This window comes from Microplitis mediator, chromosome 3, assembly GCF_029852145.1.
Source record: "Microplitis mediator isolate UGA2020A chromosome 3, iyMicMedi2.1, whole genome shotgun sequence".
Classification (NCBI taxonomy): domain Eukaryota; kingdom Metazoa; phylum Arthropoda; class Insecta; order Hymenoptera; family Braconidae; genus Microplitis; species Microplitis mediator.
The window spans coordinates 4,787,170-4,806,087 of NC_079971.1; the positions used below are offsets into that span (position 1 = coordinate 4,787,170).

Below are 18,918 nucleotides of genomic sequence, written 5' to 3' on the forward strand. Positions count from 1 at the left end.
CTTTTGTAAACGTAAATATTTATATTTGAAAATATTTTCTAACCTCAGTTTTTAAATACAATAACAAATAATGCAACACTTGTTATCAATTATACTATTAATCAATTAATACAATAAAAAAAATGGATAAAATATTGGCACTGCGCGAGGAATATTTGTCTTCAGTACCAGAAAAAAAAGATACGCAAGAAAGATTTCGTAATTTTATAACGCAATTAGATCAAATTAATCATAAAAATTGTGATCAATTAGCTAGTGAGTATTTTTTAAATTAATTAATAATATTTTGAACTAATGGTAAATTTTATTAAAAAAAAATTAAGATCAGAATAAAATAGAAGATGATTTGAATGACAAAAATAAACGGCACAAAGATAAACTGTCTACTGAAGAGCAAAAATTAAACAGTCTGCTAAATGATTTTGAAAATCATATTGACCAAATGGTAAAAGAATATTTTTACACTTAATTTTCTATTGGTCATTCATTTAAATTCATTTTTTTTTCTTTTTTATTGCAGGAAGAATCAGAAAATGAATTGAAAACTTTAGCATTTGAAAACTTAAAGGATGAACTAAAAAAAAATGAAATTGAATCTATAAAACCTAGTCCTAGAGACAAGCAAATTTTGGAATGTAGAAGGTACTTTAGTTAAATATTTACTTTTTGTCTGTACAAATATTACTTAAGTCTTAAATGCAATTAATAATTTTTTTGTTTAGAAAAAAACTGAAACATTATAAAGACTTAACTGGCATCGCATGGAATTATACGACTATAGAGAACTGTACTGCTGGATGTATCCTTTTTTACGTTAATTCAAATTTAAATTATCGATTGCTTGAGGGGGATCACTAGAGTGAAGTTTTGAAAAAATCAATTTTTTTTGTTGCATATTCCGATAGTCTATAAGGTAAGAGCCCTAGTACCTGATCAGGGAACTAGTACCCGATCACTCATGTATTTGTATATCTATATTTAGTAAATTTAGTAAATATAAATTTAAAAATTCATGGAGTGATCGAGGACTAATTCCCTGATCGGGTACTAGGTCTTTTACGTTACCTTCAAAAATAATATACTAAAATTTAAAGTTCATATCTCAAATAATTTTTTTGAATTACCGCCACCTGAAGAGCAGCCGCTGATCGGTTCTCGAAACTAAATTTTTAAAAATTGCAGTTATAACTCAAAGACAAATCATCCGATCGATTTGATTCTTATTGCAGCTTCTTTTATATGTTTCTCCATACCACGAGCCTCCAGTTTTCCGATCGAATAGAAAATGTAATTTTGCCAGGCCAAAAATCATCAAATTTTCGCGCGAAATTTTATACTTTTTTTAAAGACCCCGCCATTTTGTTAAATTTAAATTTTTCTTTTCGATCGAGGGTCATGGTACGGACAATACCTTCTAGTTTAATAAACTTTTTGGTTTTTTTATTTCCTGCACTGCGAAGGTCCTATCACTACAGCAGTGGGACTTTTTTTGGAGCCTTGGGAAATTGCGAACAACTCGCTGAGTTTTAAATTCTTTTGTCCAAAAATTTTATTATATATTTATTATATATTCGCAAATATATCCTCAAAACATTAAAACATTCCACGCAGTAATTTTTTTTTAAAAGAATTTCCAAAAATCTTTTTTTCCGGCGGTCACACTACTGGTGCCCCTTAATTTATTTAAATTTCTTCAGGTGTCATTCGTGCCCACTTACTTCCTTATCCTTTTTTGTTCAATTAAAAAAATTAATTATTCCTTAATCGGATATCTAGTCGTTTCAAATGGCCGCGATTACATACAATCGTTTTGTCTGGACAAAAATGACAAAAAAACCGAAGTCAAACTTTGGAAAGAAATTTCAAAGTGTGCTGGCAGTAATGCGGAGAAAATAAGTTATGATTAAATAAATAAATATATTAGCTATGAAAAAAAAATAACAATAATTTTTAAGTGTACAAATGCATTATTAATAAATTTATAAAATTAATTATATAAATTTTTGACGTTGATATTAAATAAATTTATCGAATTCTCCGGATATTTCTCATAAATGTAAGTAAGTAATAAGCTATTGACCATGTTAGAACACAAATTATTCCAATGACTGCAACTGTTGATAGTACGCAAAATAATATTGAACATAATACTGTTGCTCCAACTGAAAGTACTGCAACTGTAATTAATTACAAATCAAATTGTTATCAATTGTTTAAATATTTATGCCCTGTCAAAAATTTTGGTGTAAAAATGGCCTCGAAAACTTTAAACGGTCGTGTAGTGTAAAAACGGTGTAAGAAATCCTCGGTGTAAATTATCCATCCGTGTAATTTTAACAGTGTAATCTACTTTTTTTACACCATTCTGTGTTACTCGTTATAATTTTGATTAATGAGCAACAAATGATCATTGGAAATTTTTAACTATTCAATAAATAACTGTATTAATTTTATTTCGACAGTAAGCAGCATTTTGAACATTTAAGTATTTCTATGATTATTTTTCTTAACGCAAAATTATCATAAATTACACATTTACACGCTTGATGGTGTATAAATTTTAAATTCACACCGCCTAAATTTAAAACGATATTTGGTGTAATGAAAGTCTACGGTTTCTGTGGCGCAGTTAAATGACCGCGAATTCTTGTAGAACTCGACGAAATGACTTTTTTTTCAAATAACTATAACTTCTTCAAAAATGAACTAATTCAGACGTTTTTATTTGTCAGAATTTTTGTACTTTCTAGAAAAAAGTACAAAAAAGTTGAAGATATTAAAATCTATGAAATTTTTAAAAAAAATTGCATTTTTCTCAGACTACGGGAGATATCGAAAAATTTTATTCTTTAAAAAAATCTCATTTCGTCGAGTTCTCCAAGGGAACCGTAGAATTCCCGGTGTAATTTATGAGACGGAAGTCAGCCGACGTCTAATAATTTTTGGATTTTTTTAAAAACGATAAATTATAAAAAAAAAAACAATTTTAAATTGCACTTGTGGCTTTTTTATTTTTTTGCATGTGCATATTTTTAGTTTTTTTCAATTGATTCGTTGGAAAGAAAAATTTAAAAATTGTTAATTTTTTGCTAGCTTCAGGATCATTGTAATTTTAACAGCAAAGTTTTAACACCGAGTTATTTACACTAAAGTAAAAAGACCTAGTACCCGATCAGAAAACTTGTACCCGATCACTCCATGTATTTGTATATCTATATTTACTAAATTTTACTAAATACAGATATAAAAATACATGAGTGATCGGGTACTGGGTCTCTTACTTTACACCGAGTCAAAAAAATTTTTTTCAGTGCGTGTTGAATAAACGTACCTTGGACAATAATGAAACCAGTAAATGCAAATGCGATATTAATAATAGTAAATGATACAAACAAAAATATAGGTATTGTAAATGAAGCCAATATTAAGAGACAAATAGCTGATAAGACTGGATGAGACATTAAATATTTTATTACTTGATCAAAAAATTCATAAACTTTAGCATCAATCATAAACTCATTGACATTTTTCTTCATTTTCGCACCTGTAATTAGTTAATAATTTACATTAATTTATTGGTTAATTATTGTAATAATCAATAATAATTTTTTACTCACATTTACTAGCAATTGATTTAACGTAATTATTAAATCCATCATGATCACGATCTACCGACTCCATTGTATTTCTCTATAATTTATTTATTAACAATTAATAATATTATATTTTATTAATAAGATTTATATAAAATTTATAAAGCGATAATAATATTTATATTTAAATTACTTACAAGATTTGTCATTGCTATAATTTACTGGGTTACTTAGACCTAAATGTCAGAAATGTCAAAAGCAAATAACAATATTAATTTATTCTTAATTTTATGGATAATAATTTATTGCTACAAAAATTTTATTAATCCTTTATAAATGTTTTGATGAATATTTAATGATGTCTTGAATACGCGCAAAAATTGTACATGCGCAACATGTTGGCGCACATAAGAAAGTCTGGTTTGTCAACGCGGTCATAAATATTTTTTTTAAATTTAACTTTTGAAAGGCAGATTAATTTTTTTGTTCAAATAATAAAATTTATTTTGTAATTTTGAATTTATCGTTTTCGCGGTATTTTTATTTTAGAGTGCTAACGATAAATCAATCAATATATCTGATTTTTATTTTTCTTACAATGAGTTTATAAATTAGAAATGTTAAGGTAGTTATCCTGCTACAATATTGTCTAAAAGTTATGAGCCATATACGCGGTAAGAGTGGGTTAGGTGGTATAGTTAAAACGAAACATTGCTTTTGTTTAATACTGTACCCGTCAGAAGTTTACGTACACACTACTCATATATACGTATTAGGGTGATTCAAACAAAAATTTAATTTGTTTTTTTCGCTCTTACCCCCTGAAACGTTAGTGGCTGCCGAGAAAAAAATCCTCCCAAAATATGGGCTCTCTAGCTCAACTCTAAGAGTCCGCTATTTTAATTTTCATTTCCCATCTAATTAACATGTAAAAATTTACTTTTTCACTAAAAGTGTAATTACTCGTAAGCTGCTTAATATTTTTTGAATTTATACAAAGATCTTCAAAGCTGATTCCTCAAGCTTTCCAAAACCCTATGATAAGTCATAATTATCCCCAATTGAAGCTAGCAAAAAAAAAATCGAAAATTAACAATTTCATTTGAAATACAAAATCGATACTATTCAGATAGCTTCGATTGGCGTTCTAATTATAATATTTATGACTTGTCATAGGGTTTTGGAAAGCTTGAGATATCAGTTTTGAAGATCTTTGTATAAATTTGAAAAATTTTGAGCAGCTTACGAGTAATTACACTTTTAGTGAAAAAGTAAATTTTTACATGTTAATTAGATGGGAAATTAAAATTAAAATAGCGACCTCTTAGAGTTGAGCTAGAGAGCCCATCTTTTGGGAGAATTTTTTTCTCGGCAACCACTAAGTTTTCAGGAGGTAAGAGCGAAAAAAAAATTAAATTTTTTTTTTGAATCACCCTAATGTCCCTAATACGTATACACAAATACTATTGAACATTTTCTTAAATTAAAATTTGACATCGTCGCATATGCTCTGCCAGTTGCTGTATAGTGTACTGAGTACGTTTAAATTTACCGCTCAAATAATACTATGAATACTCGCGTACAGCGTTGTCAGATTGTTTTTTTCCAATTCACGACATGGATATTTTTTCATTTATTTTTGAACTTTGAATTGCTATATCTCAACAATGAGATAGTGAATATTTTTTTTTTTTTTTTTAAATTAATTCAGGACAAATTCATTAATTTTCTGTTAGTTTTTCAAAAGTTTCTGACTGTCAATTTTTTTATTAGAATCACGAACGCGACTTGAAACGCATACTCCTCATTGCTCGCAATGTTAATGATACGAACTGCGATTATTAATACGTCAAATTAGAAATAGTCAATCGACTTCAAATTTTAATGGTAATTGTATCTTAGTACCCTTAATAGGTATAAAAAATTTTAGAACTTTCTGAAACTATGTCCATCACCCGACAACTACCTTAAATCATTTTTTTCATGCTCTTTAAAGTACCCTGATAGCCACCTTAAGGTTAATTTATTTACCATTATAGACGACAAATTTATTTTTAATTAATGGGGAATGATTTGGGAAAATTTAGGAATATGTCTCTATTATTTAGGACTAATTAATTAATGAGTAATTACTATTTGGAATTTTAAACGGTAGGGCTTATTCATAAATGCACCTTGGTAGCAGTGCTGCCAGATCGTGCAATATTTTAACCCCCTCCTTACCCACTCCGTGCGATTTCACCTCGGGAAGGGGTAAATTGCACGATTTGGCAACACAGCTAGAAGAAACCCTGCTACGAGGTATGAAGAAAATTACCAACTAGTGTGAGTTGCACGTGGTTTGTTTTGTGCGATAGACGAAGCTGCAGCAGCAATGACTAGAATTGGTAGTGAAAATCCACCTGTGCAGAACGAGAAACGTTCGATTGTTGAAGCCTGTATTAACGGTGACGTTGAAACTGTTAGAAAATTATTAATTAAAGGACACAGTGTCCACGAAACTACTGAGAGAGGCGAAAGTTTGCTTTCTCTCGCTAGTTCTGCTGGATATTATGAAATAGTGCAGGTTTGTTGAAGTTATTTATAGTGAAAATATATATAGTCATTATTATTATTATTATTATTATTTTTCAAACAGGTACTATTAGCAATGAACGCCAATGTTGAGGATAGAGGTACCGAAGGAGACTGCACCCCGCTGATGAAAGCTGCAAGTGCTGGTCATACTGACATCGTTGGTTTGCTCATCGCTCTTGGGGCAGACGTAAATAAGCAATCTACTTCCGGTATGTATTATACTTTAACCCTTCGTCGGTCGCGTGCATTTTCCAGCCGAGTTAGGTCACGTGCTGAGCGTTACGTCGCCGCGTTAAATTGAACGCCCTGTTGCCAAATGTCGAATCGCAACTTTCATGCGTTTTCCCAGTATTAAACATTTTTTTTTTAATAAGAATTGTTTTTTTTCTGCTCCTTTTTGGCCACGTGCCACTCAAGAAAATTGTTATAGTCATCCCGACGAAAGCTTGGGATTTTTTTCCCACCACGGTTTCTTCCCCCACCCTTTAAATGTCGTTTTTGGTGGCTTTGCACTGGGCCCATTTAAATAGCGCATGCGTTCATTCTAACATTATGGTGGTGGAGGAAAATCCTAAGCTTTCATCGGGTCGACAAACAATTATTTTATATGAATAAAATTATTACTATTAAATAACAATTAAATTGTAAATAAAATAATGAAAGCAAAAACTAACCTCAAAAATTACTTCACTCTCAATAGTTGTACCCATTCCACAAGTGGTAAAACAGGCTAAGATAGTGACGGTAAAGAAACTTGTCAACAGGGCAGTTAAAAAAAGATTCGGACACTTACTCGCACTGGGCGGCGAAGCGCCGCTTTCTCATACTCGGTCTCGGATATTAAAATTTATAAATACTTTCCAAGTGTTTTTATGCTTGTAAATAGCGTTTAAATTTTCAAAATAGTTCAAAGAAGGAATTAAATTTTTTTCAAAGCTACTAATTCAAGCAATTTAAAAAAAAAATTTAAATTTAAAAACGGCGGCGCCACGCTCATGTGGCCTGACTTGTTTCTTTGTGTTTGTTTGTTTATATTACTGAGTATTTATATACATAGTCGGGTGGCCCAAAAAGACCGACTATTTTTTTTTTCGAGTCTCTAACAAAAAATTTTTGGTTTAAGATGTTTTAAGAAGCCTCTCCAAAAATCAGCTCAATAAAAAATTTTCAAGAGGTCGCTCACGAATTTTGAAAATATCAAAAATGATCGAAATTCGGAATTTTTGTTTCTGAATTTTTTCTTCCTCGAGGCAGCAATATGTTATATCTGCAAAATTATGACTATGCTGAAAATTTCAGTCCAATATTTAAATATTTAAACGGCGCTTAAGAATTTTGAATATTAACTGACAATATGTAACTAATACTTTGAATTAGTTTTTGTATTTTTTTATAACTCAATTACTGTCATTTCACTTAAATATAACTTTTGCATAACCGAAAATATACAGGACAGTCTTAAACAATAAAATTGGGTAAGTTTTGAATCAGCAAAAAAACCTAAAAATTGAATTAAAAAATAAAAAAGTATGTAAATAATTTATTATTTCTATTTCTCGGGTTGTATTTTTATTCATTATGATACAAATTGATGGTAAAAAAATTGAGAAGGTTTATTATTAACATTCAAGGGTCGCTCGAAAACGTCCAAGAGACAGTACTCGGAAACATTCAAAATTCTTGAGCGACGTTTAAATATTTTAATTTTGAGCTGAAATTTTCAGCGTAGTCATGATTTGATAAATATAAACTACAGCTGCCACGAGAAAGAAGAAATTCAGAACAAAAAAATCCGAATTTCGATGATTTTTGATATTTTCAAAATTCGTGAGCGACCTATTGATAATTTTTTATCGAGCTGATTTTTGGAGAGGCGTCTTAAAACATCTTAAACCAACAAATTTTCATTAGAGACTCGAAAGAAAAATAGTCAGTTTTTTTGGGCCACTCTAATACATAGACATCTCTAAAATAAAAACATTGTTTCTAAATGATTAATAGGTAATACACCATTGATGTACGGATGTGCTGGTGGCCACGTGGACGTAGTTGAGGCATTACTTGAAGCTGGCGCGAATTTAGAAGATTATAATGAAGATGGGCTTACACCATTGATGGAAGCAGCAAGTGCTGGCCATGTGCCAGTAGCCAAAATCTTATTCGAATACGGTGCCGGCAATAATACTCATTCGAATGAATTTAACGAATCGCCATTAACCCTCGCGAGTTGCAAAGGCCACCTTGATATGGTAAGATTTTTGTTGGAAACAGGTTATGATCAAGAGCACAAGACCGATGAAATGCATACCGCGTTGATGGAGGCATCGGCTGAAGGTCATGTAGAAGTAGCCCGACTGTTGTTGGACTCTGGTGCCCAAGTTGGTATGCCGACTGATGCTTTTGAATCGCCGCTAACACTGGCTGCGTGTGGTGGTCATGTTGATTTAGCGATGCTTTTAATCGAACGTGGAGCAAACATCGAGGAAGTTAATGACGATGGTTATACACCATTGATGGAAGCTGCACGTGGAGGTCATATAGTAATTGTGTCATTACTCTTAAGTCAGGGTGCGAATGTTAATGCTCTGACTGAAGAGACCGAGGAAACGGCACTCACGTTGGCGTGTTGTAATGGTTTTCTTCAAGTTGCTGATCGTTTAATCAAAGCAGGAGCTGACATTGAGATAGGAGAATTATCGCCCCTCATGGAAGCTGCTCGAGAAGGTCATGTGGATCTTGTACGTTATCTCCTTGAGTCTGGTGCAGATGTTCATTCTCAAACTCAAACCGGTGAGACAGCACTTACCTACGCGTGTGAGTATGGTCGCACGAATGTTGCAAATCTTCTACTTCAATTTGGTGCTGATTTAGAGCACGAATCTGATGGTGGAAAAACACCTCTGATGATAGCCTGTAAAGCTGGGCATTGGCACACCGTGCATTTTTTAATATTCAAATCGGCCAATCTCAATCGTAATACGACCAACAATGATCATACGCCGTTGTCACTTGCCTGCGCTGGTGGACACCTTTTGGTTGTTAGGCTATTGCTTGCCCAGGCTGCCGATCCATTCCATAAACTCAATGACAACTCAACTATGCTGATTGAGGCGGCCAAGAGTGGAAACACCAGTATTGTTAAACTATTACTTGGCTATCCTTATAGCATTATGGTGAATGCTGCTACCCTTGCCCTTGTAGCCGGGCAGGTCACTACAGATCCAGCTCCAGGTACTTATCCACCGGAAAATCAGAATCAGCAATTTTCTTATATGGATGTTAATTCAAAAACAGATAGCAATCATGAAACGGCATTAACGCTTGCATGTGGTTGTGGTCACAAGGAACTCGTTGAATTTCTACTCAGTCGTGGTGCAGACATTGAACATCATAATAGAAGAGGCTTTACACCATTACTAAAAGCAGCAGCTGCTGGACATATAAAAGTTGTTGAAATACTTTTACATCACAATGCAGACATTGAAGCACAGACTGAACGTAGTAAAAATACACCATTGTCACTTGCTTGCAGTGCTGGAATATTTGAGGTTGTAGAACTATTACTATCTCGTAACGCCAATAAAGAACATCACAATTCATGTGACTATTCACCACTGGCTTTAGCTGCATATGGTGGTTATGTCTATATAATGAACCTTTTGCTGCAGGATGGTGCTGAAGTTGATTCACGAACCGGTTCAAAACTTGGAATAACTCCACTGATGCTTGCTGCTATGAACGGTCATATTCAGGCAGTTAGGTTACTCCTGGATATGGGTAGTGATATTGAGGCTCAGATTGAAACAAATCATAATACTGCTTTAGATCTTGCTTGCCTCCAAGGTAGACATGAAGTTGTAAGTCTGTTACTTGATCGTAAAGCAAATTTTGAGCATCGATCGAAAATAGGGATGACACCATTAATGGAAGCCTCCAGTGGTGGTCACGTTGAAGTTGGTCGTCTTTTATTAGCTAAAGGCGCGGATGTTAATGCAGCTGCATCCACGGGTGATACTGCCCTTACTATTGCCGCCAACAAGGGTCACTACCATTTTGTTGAATTATTATTAGAACATGGTGCCCTAGTTGAGGTTAAAAATAGAATTGGTAGGAGTGCTTTATGGCTCGCTGCAGGAGAAGGGCATCTTAATGTTGTTAAACTTTTATACAATGCCAATGCTGACATTGATTCACAAGACAATTATAAAGTGTCTGGTTTAATGGCAGCGTTTTGTGCAAGAGATACTGAAGTTGTTGAATGGATGGTTGATCATGTAACGCAATTTCCAAGTGATCAAGATATTACAAGGTGTATGGATATTATTAGTGACGAAGATGAACTATTGGAAGACTTTCATATGTGCGTTGAAATAATACGCGCTGCTAAAGAAACCCGAGCAGCCAAAGCCTATGAAAATGACAGTATACATTTGAAAGAACTAGATAGGGAAATAAATACCATTTGAAATTTTAACAACTTAATTTGGGTTGTTTTTTTTCAAGTGTGGGTAAAAAAAAGTCATATTCAATACAAAAATACTATTTCGCGCAAGAAAAAAATTTTATCTCCATCACAGATTCGAGATTCGATTTTCCCATTTAAATAACACAGGAAAATTTTTTAACTTCCTGCTAAGAAAATTGTAAATTTTAAAACATTCGGGAAGTTATTGTTTTCACGCCGATTTTCGAAAATCGAGTTTTCATCAGATGTCGACGTTTTGAGATCCTAGGAAGCTATTCTGACTGTTTTCAGAATGATGTCCGAGTGTGTGTATGTATTTAATTTTTATTTATGGGAAAATCGAATTTTTCAATGAGCCAGATCTGCTAACGAGATAGAATTTTTTTTCTTGCGCGAAAATTTTTTTATTTAATGTCTATGGCATGCCAAAGCTTCTGAGGTGAAAATGAAAAATAAAAAAAAGGGCACATTTAAATATTAAGGAAATAGCCAAGACTACCAGATTTTGTAGTATTGAAATAATTAACACCTCAGGAAAGCGGCTGAGGCAGCCATTTGGCACGCGCGTGGCTCGGGCGATCACCGAAGATCACTCGAAGTCATTAAGTAGCATTGAGCATGGCCACTACTTGGCTGGGTGACCGTTTAGCCACGCGTTGGGTTCGAACGAAGGTCTTTGACCGTTAGGCGCGGGATGAAGATCCAGTGATCGATAAAATGGGAATTTTATCGATCACTGGAGCTTCACCTAAACCGAAACTGTACTGGCTAGATTTTCTCTGTCGTTTCCCTACGCCACTACACCTCAATTGCACAAGGGAGGTTGTAGGGCATCACCGTAATGATGCAGTACAGTATAAGCACAAGTCGGGCCACAACCGCACAATAGAGGCAGAACGAGAAGTAAAGCAGTTGCGATATAAAGGCAAAAAGTGTAAAAGGCCGTTACTACGGCTATATACTAGAAAATAATTAAAATAAAAAATAACATCTTCAGGAGAGTATTCCGAAAATTATTTTTGATTATAACAAATTGATAGTTAATAAAAAAAATATCTCAAAACTATGCACTTTTAAATTAATTTAAACCATTCATCATCCTGCATTCGAATTTCTGGTAACTTTATTTTTCCCTATGACATCCCTAGTCCTAGTTGAACTTAATTATTGTCGGGTGTCTGCTATTTTCAGGGTCATGATTGAATCTGATTGGAAAATTCTAAATGAGTGTGAATGTAGATGATCCTGAAGTTAGCAGACAATTAGTAATTTTCAAAATTTTTTTTCAACAAATCAATTACAAAAGAAACAAAAATTAAAAATATGCACATGTAGAAAATTTTAAAAACTACAGGTGCAATTTTTTCAAATATTTTATTTTTCATAATTTATTGTTAAAAAAAAAATCCAAAAATTATTAGACTTCGGATAACTGCAGTATCATTGAATGCAGCAGACATCAGATAAATTAAAAATTATAAATAAATAGAGTAAATAATCAATAAAATTAAATTAAAAAAAAAACCGCATTTAAAAGATTTTGAAATTAATAAATGCATTTTTTATAATTATTATTTTATTAATTATTTACTCTATTTATTTATAATTTAAAATTTTTTTGATGTCTGCTACATTCACACTCGGAAATTCTTATCAGATTTAATCGAAATTTCCGATTGAAAGTTTGTTTCCGATTGAATCTGATAGAAATCCTGTAATGTCTGCTACTTTTAGGGTCATATTCAATCGGAGTTTTTAATCAGGGATATATTTTATTATTAATTATTTACAAAACTTAAAATTTAAAATTTATAAGTTACATATGATTGTGAATGTACCAGATACGAGACAAATTTTAAATTATAAACCAATTAACGAATCAATCAAAAAGATAAAAATAAAAAAAATTCACATACCAATTTTTAAATTCCATAAATGCGAATTTTTCCATTTTTTTCCATTAACATTCTGTTTATTAATTTAAAAATTTTAATAATTGTCGAATGTCCGCTACATTTACACTCATCTTGCATTAAATATTCTTACAAACATTGTAATTTTTAAATACTTACAATTGAAATTTTTTTATGACACAATTTTCAAATACAGTAATAAACATTTACATCCCACACTTTTTTAAAAAATTACCTCTAACATTTTGCAAACGAAAATAAAACAGATTTATAATTTTAAATTTAAAAAAAAACCGCCCACTAGATGTCGTAATAAAATGTAGTTCTAACCTGTCCAAGTACAAAAATCGTGGATCGTTTCGTAACAAATCCAAGTGTTGAAACAAAAAACGAAAACAAAAAGTTAAATAAATAAATAATTGTCATAAAAAAAAAAAATGGCAAACTTGGTACGTCTCAGTACAAACCAACTGCTGCGGAGCGGTTTGTTGAAATCATTTGTAAAAACTCGTCAATTACCAAAGCCAGTATCAACACCACAATTAGCAGCAATACCATCACTGCGTTTTATCAACACTTCATCAAAGCCACCTCAAGCTCAATCAGACACCAGCTCTCCTGTAACACAAACATCTCACGAAGTAACAGAAACCAAACACTGGATCAGCTGGGGCTTTCATGAAGAAGAAGAATGGCTGGACAGAATGTTAACACACGCAAACTTTTTCTTTTCCATCACACTTATTATTGTTGGTGGTGGTTTCATTTTTTGTTATCTACCTGATCCAAAGTGCCGGAACTGGGCCCAACGTGAAGCTTACCTCGTTCTCCGGTACCGAGAAGATCATGGTCTGAAACCCATTGAGCGAAACCTCATCGACCCGTCAAAATTCACTCTGCCGACTGATGAAGAACTTGGTGACACTGAAGTTATTATCTAAATTACTTTGTTATTAAAAAAGAAATTTTTTTGAATAATTAAAAATAAGAACAAATGGAGTTTGTTATATTATTTATAAATAGTAAATTTAAAAGATATGTAAGTCATGTAAAATGGGACAGAATATAAGCATGGATACCATTTAAAAATATTTGATAATCTTGATGAGTGTGAATGTAGCAGACAGACAATTTATAAATTTTAAATAAATAAATTAATTTAAATAATGAAATTTTAAAAAACGCGCATTTTTATGAGTGAATGGAGCAGACATGAGACAATTTTTTAATTATAAATAAATAAATTAATCTTAAAAACTACTAATTGTCAGGTACATTCACACTCATGCATTTTAAAATTTTTATTCTACTTACAATTTATTTATTCAAATATTTAAAAAATTGACACTTGTCAGTTTCATTCATACCCATAATTATTTTTTATAAGTAATCATGTAGATAAATAATTATCCTGAAGTTATGAGTGTGTGAGTGTAGCAGCCATCAGAAAATTTCTAAATTTTAAATAAATAAATTAATTAATTTAAATAATGAAATTTTTAAAAACGCGCGTGCTAATTTTTCATTTATTTAAAACGCATTTTTAAATTTTTATTTTACTTGCATATTATTTATTTATTCAAAAATTGACACTTGTCAGTTACATTCACACACATAATTATTTTTTATAAGTAATTATGTAGATAAATAATTATCCTGAAGTTATAAGTGTGAGAGTAGCAGCCATCAGACAATTTATAAATTTTAAATAAATAAATTAATTAATTAAAATAATTAAATTTTAAAAAACGCGCGCGCTAATTTTTCATTTATTTAATTTTACATTTTTTAATTTTTATTCTATTTGCATTTCATTTATTTATTTAAAAATTTAAAAAATTGACACTTGTCAGTTACATTCACACTCATAATTATTTTTTATAAGTAATCACGTAGATAAATAATTATCCTGAATTATGAGTATGAATGTAGCAGACATGATCTTGAAGTCAGCACACAATTGAAAATTTTTTGATTTTTTTTTTTAGTTAATTAATTACAAAAAAAAAAAATCTGAAAACATCCACTTGTAGAAAATTTAAAAAACTATAAGTGCAATTTTTAAAAATATTTTTTTTTTATAATTTATCATTTCTAAAAAACTCCAAAAATTATTAGACGTCGGCTAACTTCAGTATCATGTAGCAGACATCAGACAATTTATCAATTAATTAATTAAAATAATGAAATTTAAAAAATTGCGCGTACTGATTTTTCATTGATCTAAAGACTCATTTTTTAATTTTTATTCCACTTACATTTTATTTATTTATTCAAAAATTTAAAAAACTGCTGATTATCAGGTACGTTTACACTCATGCATTTTTAAATTTTTGTTTTACTTACATTTTACTTATTTATTCAAAAATTAAAAAAATTAACACTTGTCAATTTCATTCACACTCATAACAATTTTTTATAAATAATCATGTAGATAAATAATGATCCTGAAGTTATGAGTGTGAGTGTAGCAGCCATCAGAAAATTTATGAATTTTAAATAAATAATTCAATTTATTGAAATAATGAAATTTAAAAAAACGCGCGTACTAATTTTTCATTGATCTAAATGAGTGTGAATATAGCTGAAAATTTTCAATTTTGTATTTGAAATAAATGAAAATCGAATAAAATTAAAAAAATGCGCACTTATGAAATTTCAAAATCTGTACGTGCATTTTTTTATTCTTATACTCGTTTATTTGTAATTTAAAATTTGTCTCATATCTGTTACATTCACACTCATCTAAATTTGCATTTTTTAATTTTTATTCCAACTAACGTTTTATTTATTTATTCAAACATTTAAAAAATTCCACATGTCAGTTACATCCACACTTCTATATAATCTTATCACTATTATTTTTTTTTCTTATTACAAAACTATCAATTTTATTATAATAATAATAATTATTATTATTAATTAGTAAATTAATGTTGAACGCAATCAAAACAAAGTCATTTTGCCATACATATTTATTGATTATAAACTGATATATTTTGTTAAATTATTATTTAATATTAATAATTATTAATAACTTTTAAAATTTTTTAAAAATGATAATCCAATCGTATTTACATCGAGCCTTATATTTTAAATTAATTAGCTCATTAATTATTATTATTTTTCATATAAAATGGACACGTCTGCATCATTTTATTATAAAATATTTTTAGTATCTCCATTTATTCGAATCCTCTTGAAAATTCAATCTGAAAATAATCCAGAGGAAGATGTTAGTGATAATTATAAAATAATAATTAATTTTATTGTGCCGTAGCAGAAGTTGGAATAGTGACACTCGTGTTGACGTTTGTCATTTGATTTTGATCTTGCATTGGGAAGAAATTGCTCGTTTGTGGTAAGCTTGCGCTCACGGTGATGGGTGGCATGCCGGGAAGTGAAATTGGTGTCGTTACCACTTGAGACTGGGGTAAGTACGGCACGTTTGATGTTGGAATATTTGTTTGCTGCGGCATTGCTGGTGGGTTAAAGCTATACTGAAGACTTGGTGATGAATCTGGAATAGATGTGTCCACGAGGAACGGTTGAGCTGGTGGTGCTACTGGCATTCCAGGTATACTTGGAGTGTTTTGATACATTGGCGAATCTAAATAAATTAATCAACAAAATAAAATTGTCATGATTATCCTACAGAGAAAAAACGGGCTTCAGAAATCTATGAATTTTTATTAAGTTGCCGACCAAACTTGAAACAGGAAGTTGAGCTGCCAAAAAAGTATTATGCTACACTACAAAAAATATTATATACTTAATAGGGTGGTCATTAAAAATTGAAAATACATGGGGAATTTGGTTTTTTATTTTTAAATAAAAAGAACACGTGCCTCAGGATGATCAAAGATCATTTTTCGATACAATCGCGGTTTTTTTTTAAATATCTCATGAAATATGCAGACTAAAGGAAAAAATCATAGGAACAATTTTGTAGGAAATTAAATTCTTGACAAAAAAGGTCTTATTCATTTTTTTTATAGAATGTGTACTTACGAAGATATTTTAAAAAACTTTTTTAGATCTTATCAATTGAGCATTTAGTGACGAATTTTAGAAATAAAGTTTTTTCTTAAATATAGACAACTTCGTAACTCGTAGCATATCAATCATTAATGCTTGTTATAGTTTCTATGTAGGGTAAGAGCACCAGTGCCTAGCCCCTAACCAGTAGCCAGCCGATCATATACTTTAACATTGACTTAAAATATATATAGACATAATTTAACATGAGGTGGCTGGCTACTGGTGCTCTTACCCTACTTAGAAAAATGTTACTTTCAACAATTGTAATCTTTAAAACGCTCAATTCACATGATCTGAAAAAAATTTTTTTAAAATATCTTCGTAAATACGCATTTTATTAAAAAAATGAATACGACCTTTTTTGTCAAGCATTTAATTTCCTACAAAATTGTTCCTATGATTTATTCCTTTAATCTGCATATTTCATGAAATATTTATAAAAAAACTGCGATTGTACCAAAAATGAACTTGGATCGTCCTGGTACGTGTTCTTTTTACTTAAAAATAAAAAACCAAATTCCCCAGGTATTTTTTCACTAAAAAAAAGCTTTTTATAGGTCGCCTGAGAAAATTAAATTTTTAATGACCACCCTATTAAGTATATATTTTTTTCTAGTGTAGCATAATAATTTTTTGACGACTCAATTTCCTGTTTCAAGTTTCTTCGACAGCAAAATAAAAATTCGTTGATTTCTCAAGCCCATTTTTCTCCATGTATTTTAAATTAACCCTGATCCCGTCGCTCTTTTCAGCCCCGTAAACCTTGACCATGGGTCATTGGCGTCCGCCACTCATTTAGTTGTTATTCTGCCAGAAAAAATTCGTAGATCTCCTCTGAACTTCTATGCGTTAGAATTATTACCAGAAAATCCTTTCTCGATAAACATTTTCACAAAATTTCAGAGGCACTTGGGCTGTTTACAGTAGAAAATTTGAAAATTCATGGACACAAACGACCCACGTTCAAGGGATCAGGGTCAATGAACATACTTTGGGAGTAATTTGGCTGATTGAAGAAGTTAGCTGCCGGATTGGTGGTTGTTGAAGCACCAGCAATTGCAGGATCAATAAATTTAGGTGGTGCTGACGCATCAATTGGCATTGTCTGCGGTACTGGCACCGTGGAAATTGGTATCGTTGGTGTAGCTATTGATGAAACGACAGTAGTATCAGCCGGTTGCATAATACCCGATGATGTCGACATGTAGTTAGGCGGTATTGCAAAACCTGGTGGTACAGCTGTTACTGCAGGATTGTTATTAACTTGCGGTTCGTAATTAACTGGCTGTGCTTGCGCAGCTATCGGGGTTTTAACTGATGTCTGTAAAATAAATAGTATTTCAAATACTGACATTCACTCAATAATTTTTCAAATAAATTGACTAATTACCTGATATGAATTTTGATAAATTTTGTTATCAAATACATTTCTTATGGGTATTCTATGAAGATAACCGTAACCGATACCACAACCAAGACTTCCTTCGCCCCCCCATTTAGAATTTGGTGTGATCGTAACTTCACGACAGGTATCATCAGTGGTATTGTAGACATACAATTTAAGTGGTCGTGCTTCATGGGCTTCAATCAACGTAAATAAGTCTTCGCTTTCATGTAGAGCTGAATCAGCACCAATAATGTAATCAGTAAATGATCTAAGGCCAGCAAGCTCTGCTGGAGATGACGGATGTACTTCTAATACGTGCCATACGTTTTCATTGGCACCTTCGAATGAACAGAACCGAATACTGACACCCAGCAAACCATGACCGCCCCACGTCATACTCGGTACTATTGTCGTCTGTCTGACAGTTTGATTCTTACTGTTGTAGACCGTCAGCTGCAATTCCTTGTCTATGTTTGTTTTCAGTATATCCTTCAGTGTATCATTGTCCTGGTCCAGTCTTATGTTACCAATAGAAACAATAAAATCAAAGAATGCCTCTAACCCGGCTTTGTAACCTGGTGATCCAGCTTGTACCCTCAGGACGTGGTAACCCTCGGTACCGCCACCAGGTACTTCGAGACTTTGTGATGAACCCATTATTTTTTTTACACGTAAATTATTATTTCAAGTTATTAAATATTATCATTAATAATTTACTTGTTGTTATATTTAATTTAAATACTTGTATATATTTATAATGAAACAAAATAATCAACGTCAAAATTACGTGGCACTAGAAATGGTACAACTTGGTAATGAATTATTTGATGACGTTACGAACTATCTGGGTAATCTACAAACATCAGGAATAGCGAATAATATAATAGTCCATTCCTGTTTTTAAATTTGAATTAAGTGACATCTTGAGTGTCGATGCTGAGT

General features: G+C 31.5%; 6 protein-coding genes across 8 annotated transcripts in view; 4 read left to right on the top strand and 2 right to left on the bottom strand.

Annotated features, from left to right (window-relative positions):
• Positions 1-18,918, top strand: part of LOC130664700 (40S ribosomal protein S15Aa) — a 55,064-nt gene that overhangs the window by 33,542 nt on the left and 2,604 nt on the right. The gene's annotated exons all lie outside the window — the stretch shown is intronic.
• LOC130664696 (uncharacterized) lies at positions 29-1,917 on the top strand. Its single transcript, XM_057464753.1, has 5 exons — positions 29-255; positions 324-445; positions 521-642; positions 723-799; positions 1,777-1,917. The coding sequence occupies exons 1-5, from the start codon at positions 123-125 to the stop codon at positions 1,905-1,907; spliced, it is 585 nt and encodes a 194-aa protein (XP_057320736.1). The 5' UTR covers positions 29-122; the 3' UTR covers positions 1,908-1,917.
• LOC130664699 (uncharacterized) lies at positions 2,026-4,122 on the bottom strand. Its single transcript, XM_057464756.1, has 4 exons — positions 3,791-4,122; positions 3,618-3,690; positions 3,332-3,544; positions 2,026-2,177 (listed from the first exon to the last, which is right to left on the bottom strand). The coding sequence occupies exons 1-4, from the start codon at positions 3,800-3,802 to the stop codon at positions 2,026-2,028; spliced, it is 450 nt and encodes a 149-aa protein (XP_057320739.1). The 5' UTR covers positions 3,803-4,122.
• Positions 5,734-11,758, top strand: LOC130664683 (ankyrin repeat and KH domain-containing protein mask-like). Its single transcript, XM_057464717.1, has 3 exons — positions 5,734-6,159; positions 6,232-6,379; positions 8,172-11,758. Exons 1-3 carry the CDS (start codon positions 5,968-5,970, stop codon positions 10,634-10,636), a joined length of 2,805 nt encoding a protein of 934 aa, XP_057320700.1. The 5' UTR covers positions 5,734-5,967; the 3' UTR covers positions 10,637-11,758.
• Positions 12,865-13,639, top strand: LOC130664698 (NADH dehydrogenase [ubiquinone] 1 beta subcomplex subunit 11, mitochondrial). Its single transcript, XM_057464755.1, has one exon. It carries the CDS (start codon positions 12,986-12,988, stop codon positions 13,487-13,489), a length of 504 nt encoding a protein of 167 aa, XP_057320738.1. The 5' UTR covers positions 12,865-12,985; the 3' UTR covers positions 13,490-13,639.
• On the bottom strand, positions 13,309-18,833 carry LOC130664687 (Golgi reassembly-stacking protein 2). 2 transcript variants are annotated; one of them, XR_008989447.1, is made up of 4 exons: positions 17,980-18,833; positions 17,580-17,910; positions 14,895-16,158; positions 13,309-14,002 (listed from the first exon to the last, which is right to left on the bottom strand). XR_008989447.1 is itself a non-coding variant. In XM_057464726.1 (3 exons), exons 1-3 carry the CDS (start codon positions 18,631-18,633, stop codon positions 15,815-15,817), a joined length of 1,329 nt encoding a protein of 442 aa, XP_057320709.1. In that variant the 5' UTR covers positions 18,634-18,833; the 3' UTR covers positions 13,309-15,814. The 2 variants fall into 2 exon arrangements, 1 of the variants encoding a protein (XP_057320709.1); XM_057464726.1 differs by having other exon boundaries at positions 13,309-16,158.

What these genes read in the sequence shown, in the direction of transcription:
- LOC130664687 (XM_057464726.1), bottom strand. Translation starts at nt 18,633, where the DNA reads ATGGGTTCATCACAAAGTCTCGAAGTACCTGGTGGCGGTACCGAGGGT. An exon ending in TTTATCAAAATTCATATCAG is followed by an intron (nt 17,911 to 17,979) that starts GTAATTAGTCAA and finishes TTTATTTTACAG; the next exon opens with ACATCAGTTAAAACCCCGAT. An exon ending in TCAGCCAAATTACTCCCAAA is followed by an intron (nt 16,159 to 17,579) that starts GTATGTTCATTG and finishes TAATTTATTTAG; the next exon opens with ATTCGCCAATGTATCAAAAC.
- LOC130664696 (XM_057464753.1), top strand. Translation starts at nt 123, where the DNA reads ATGGATAAAATATTGGCACTGCGCGAGGAATATTTGTCTTCAGTACCA. An exon ending in AAATTGTGATCAATTAGCTA is followed by an intron (nt 256 to 323) that starts GTGAGTATTTTT and finishes AAAAAAATTAAG; the next exon opens with ATCAGAATAAAATAGAAGAT. An exon ending in AAAATCATATTGACCAAATG is followed by an intron (nt 446 to 520) that starts GTAAAAGAATAT and finishes TTTTTATTGCAG; the next exon opens with GAAGAATCAGAAAATGAATT.
- LOC130664683 (XM_057464717.1), top strand. Translation starts at nt 5,968, where the DNA reads ATGACTAGAATTGGTAGTGAAAATCCACCTGTGCAGAACGAGAAACGT. An exon ending in GATATTATGAAATAGTGCAG is followed by an intron (nt 6,160 to 6,231) that starts GTTTGTTGAAGT and finishes TTTTTCAAACAG; the next exon opens with GTACTATTAGCAATGAACGC. An exon ending in AAATAAGCAATCTACTTCCG is followed by an intron (nt 6,380 to 8,171) that starts GTATGTATTATA and finishes AATGATTAATAG; the next exon opens with GTAATACACCATTGATGTAC.
- LOC130664699 (XM_057464756.1), bottom strand. An exon ending in TAAATCAATTGCTAGTAAAT is followed by an intron (nt 3,545 to 3,617) that starts GTGAGTAAAAAA and finishes AACTAATTACAG; the next exon opens with GTGCGAAAATGAAGAAAAAT. An exon ending in TGGTTTCATTATTGTCCAAG is followed by an intron (nt 2,178 to 3,331) that starts GTACGTTTATTC and finishes AATTAATTACAG; the next exon opens with TTGCAGTACTTTCAGTTGGA.
- LOC130664698 (XM_057464755.1), top strand. Translation starts at nt 12,986, where the DNA reads ATGGCAAACTTGGTACGTCTCAGTACAAACCAACTGCTGCGGAGCGGT.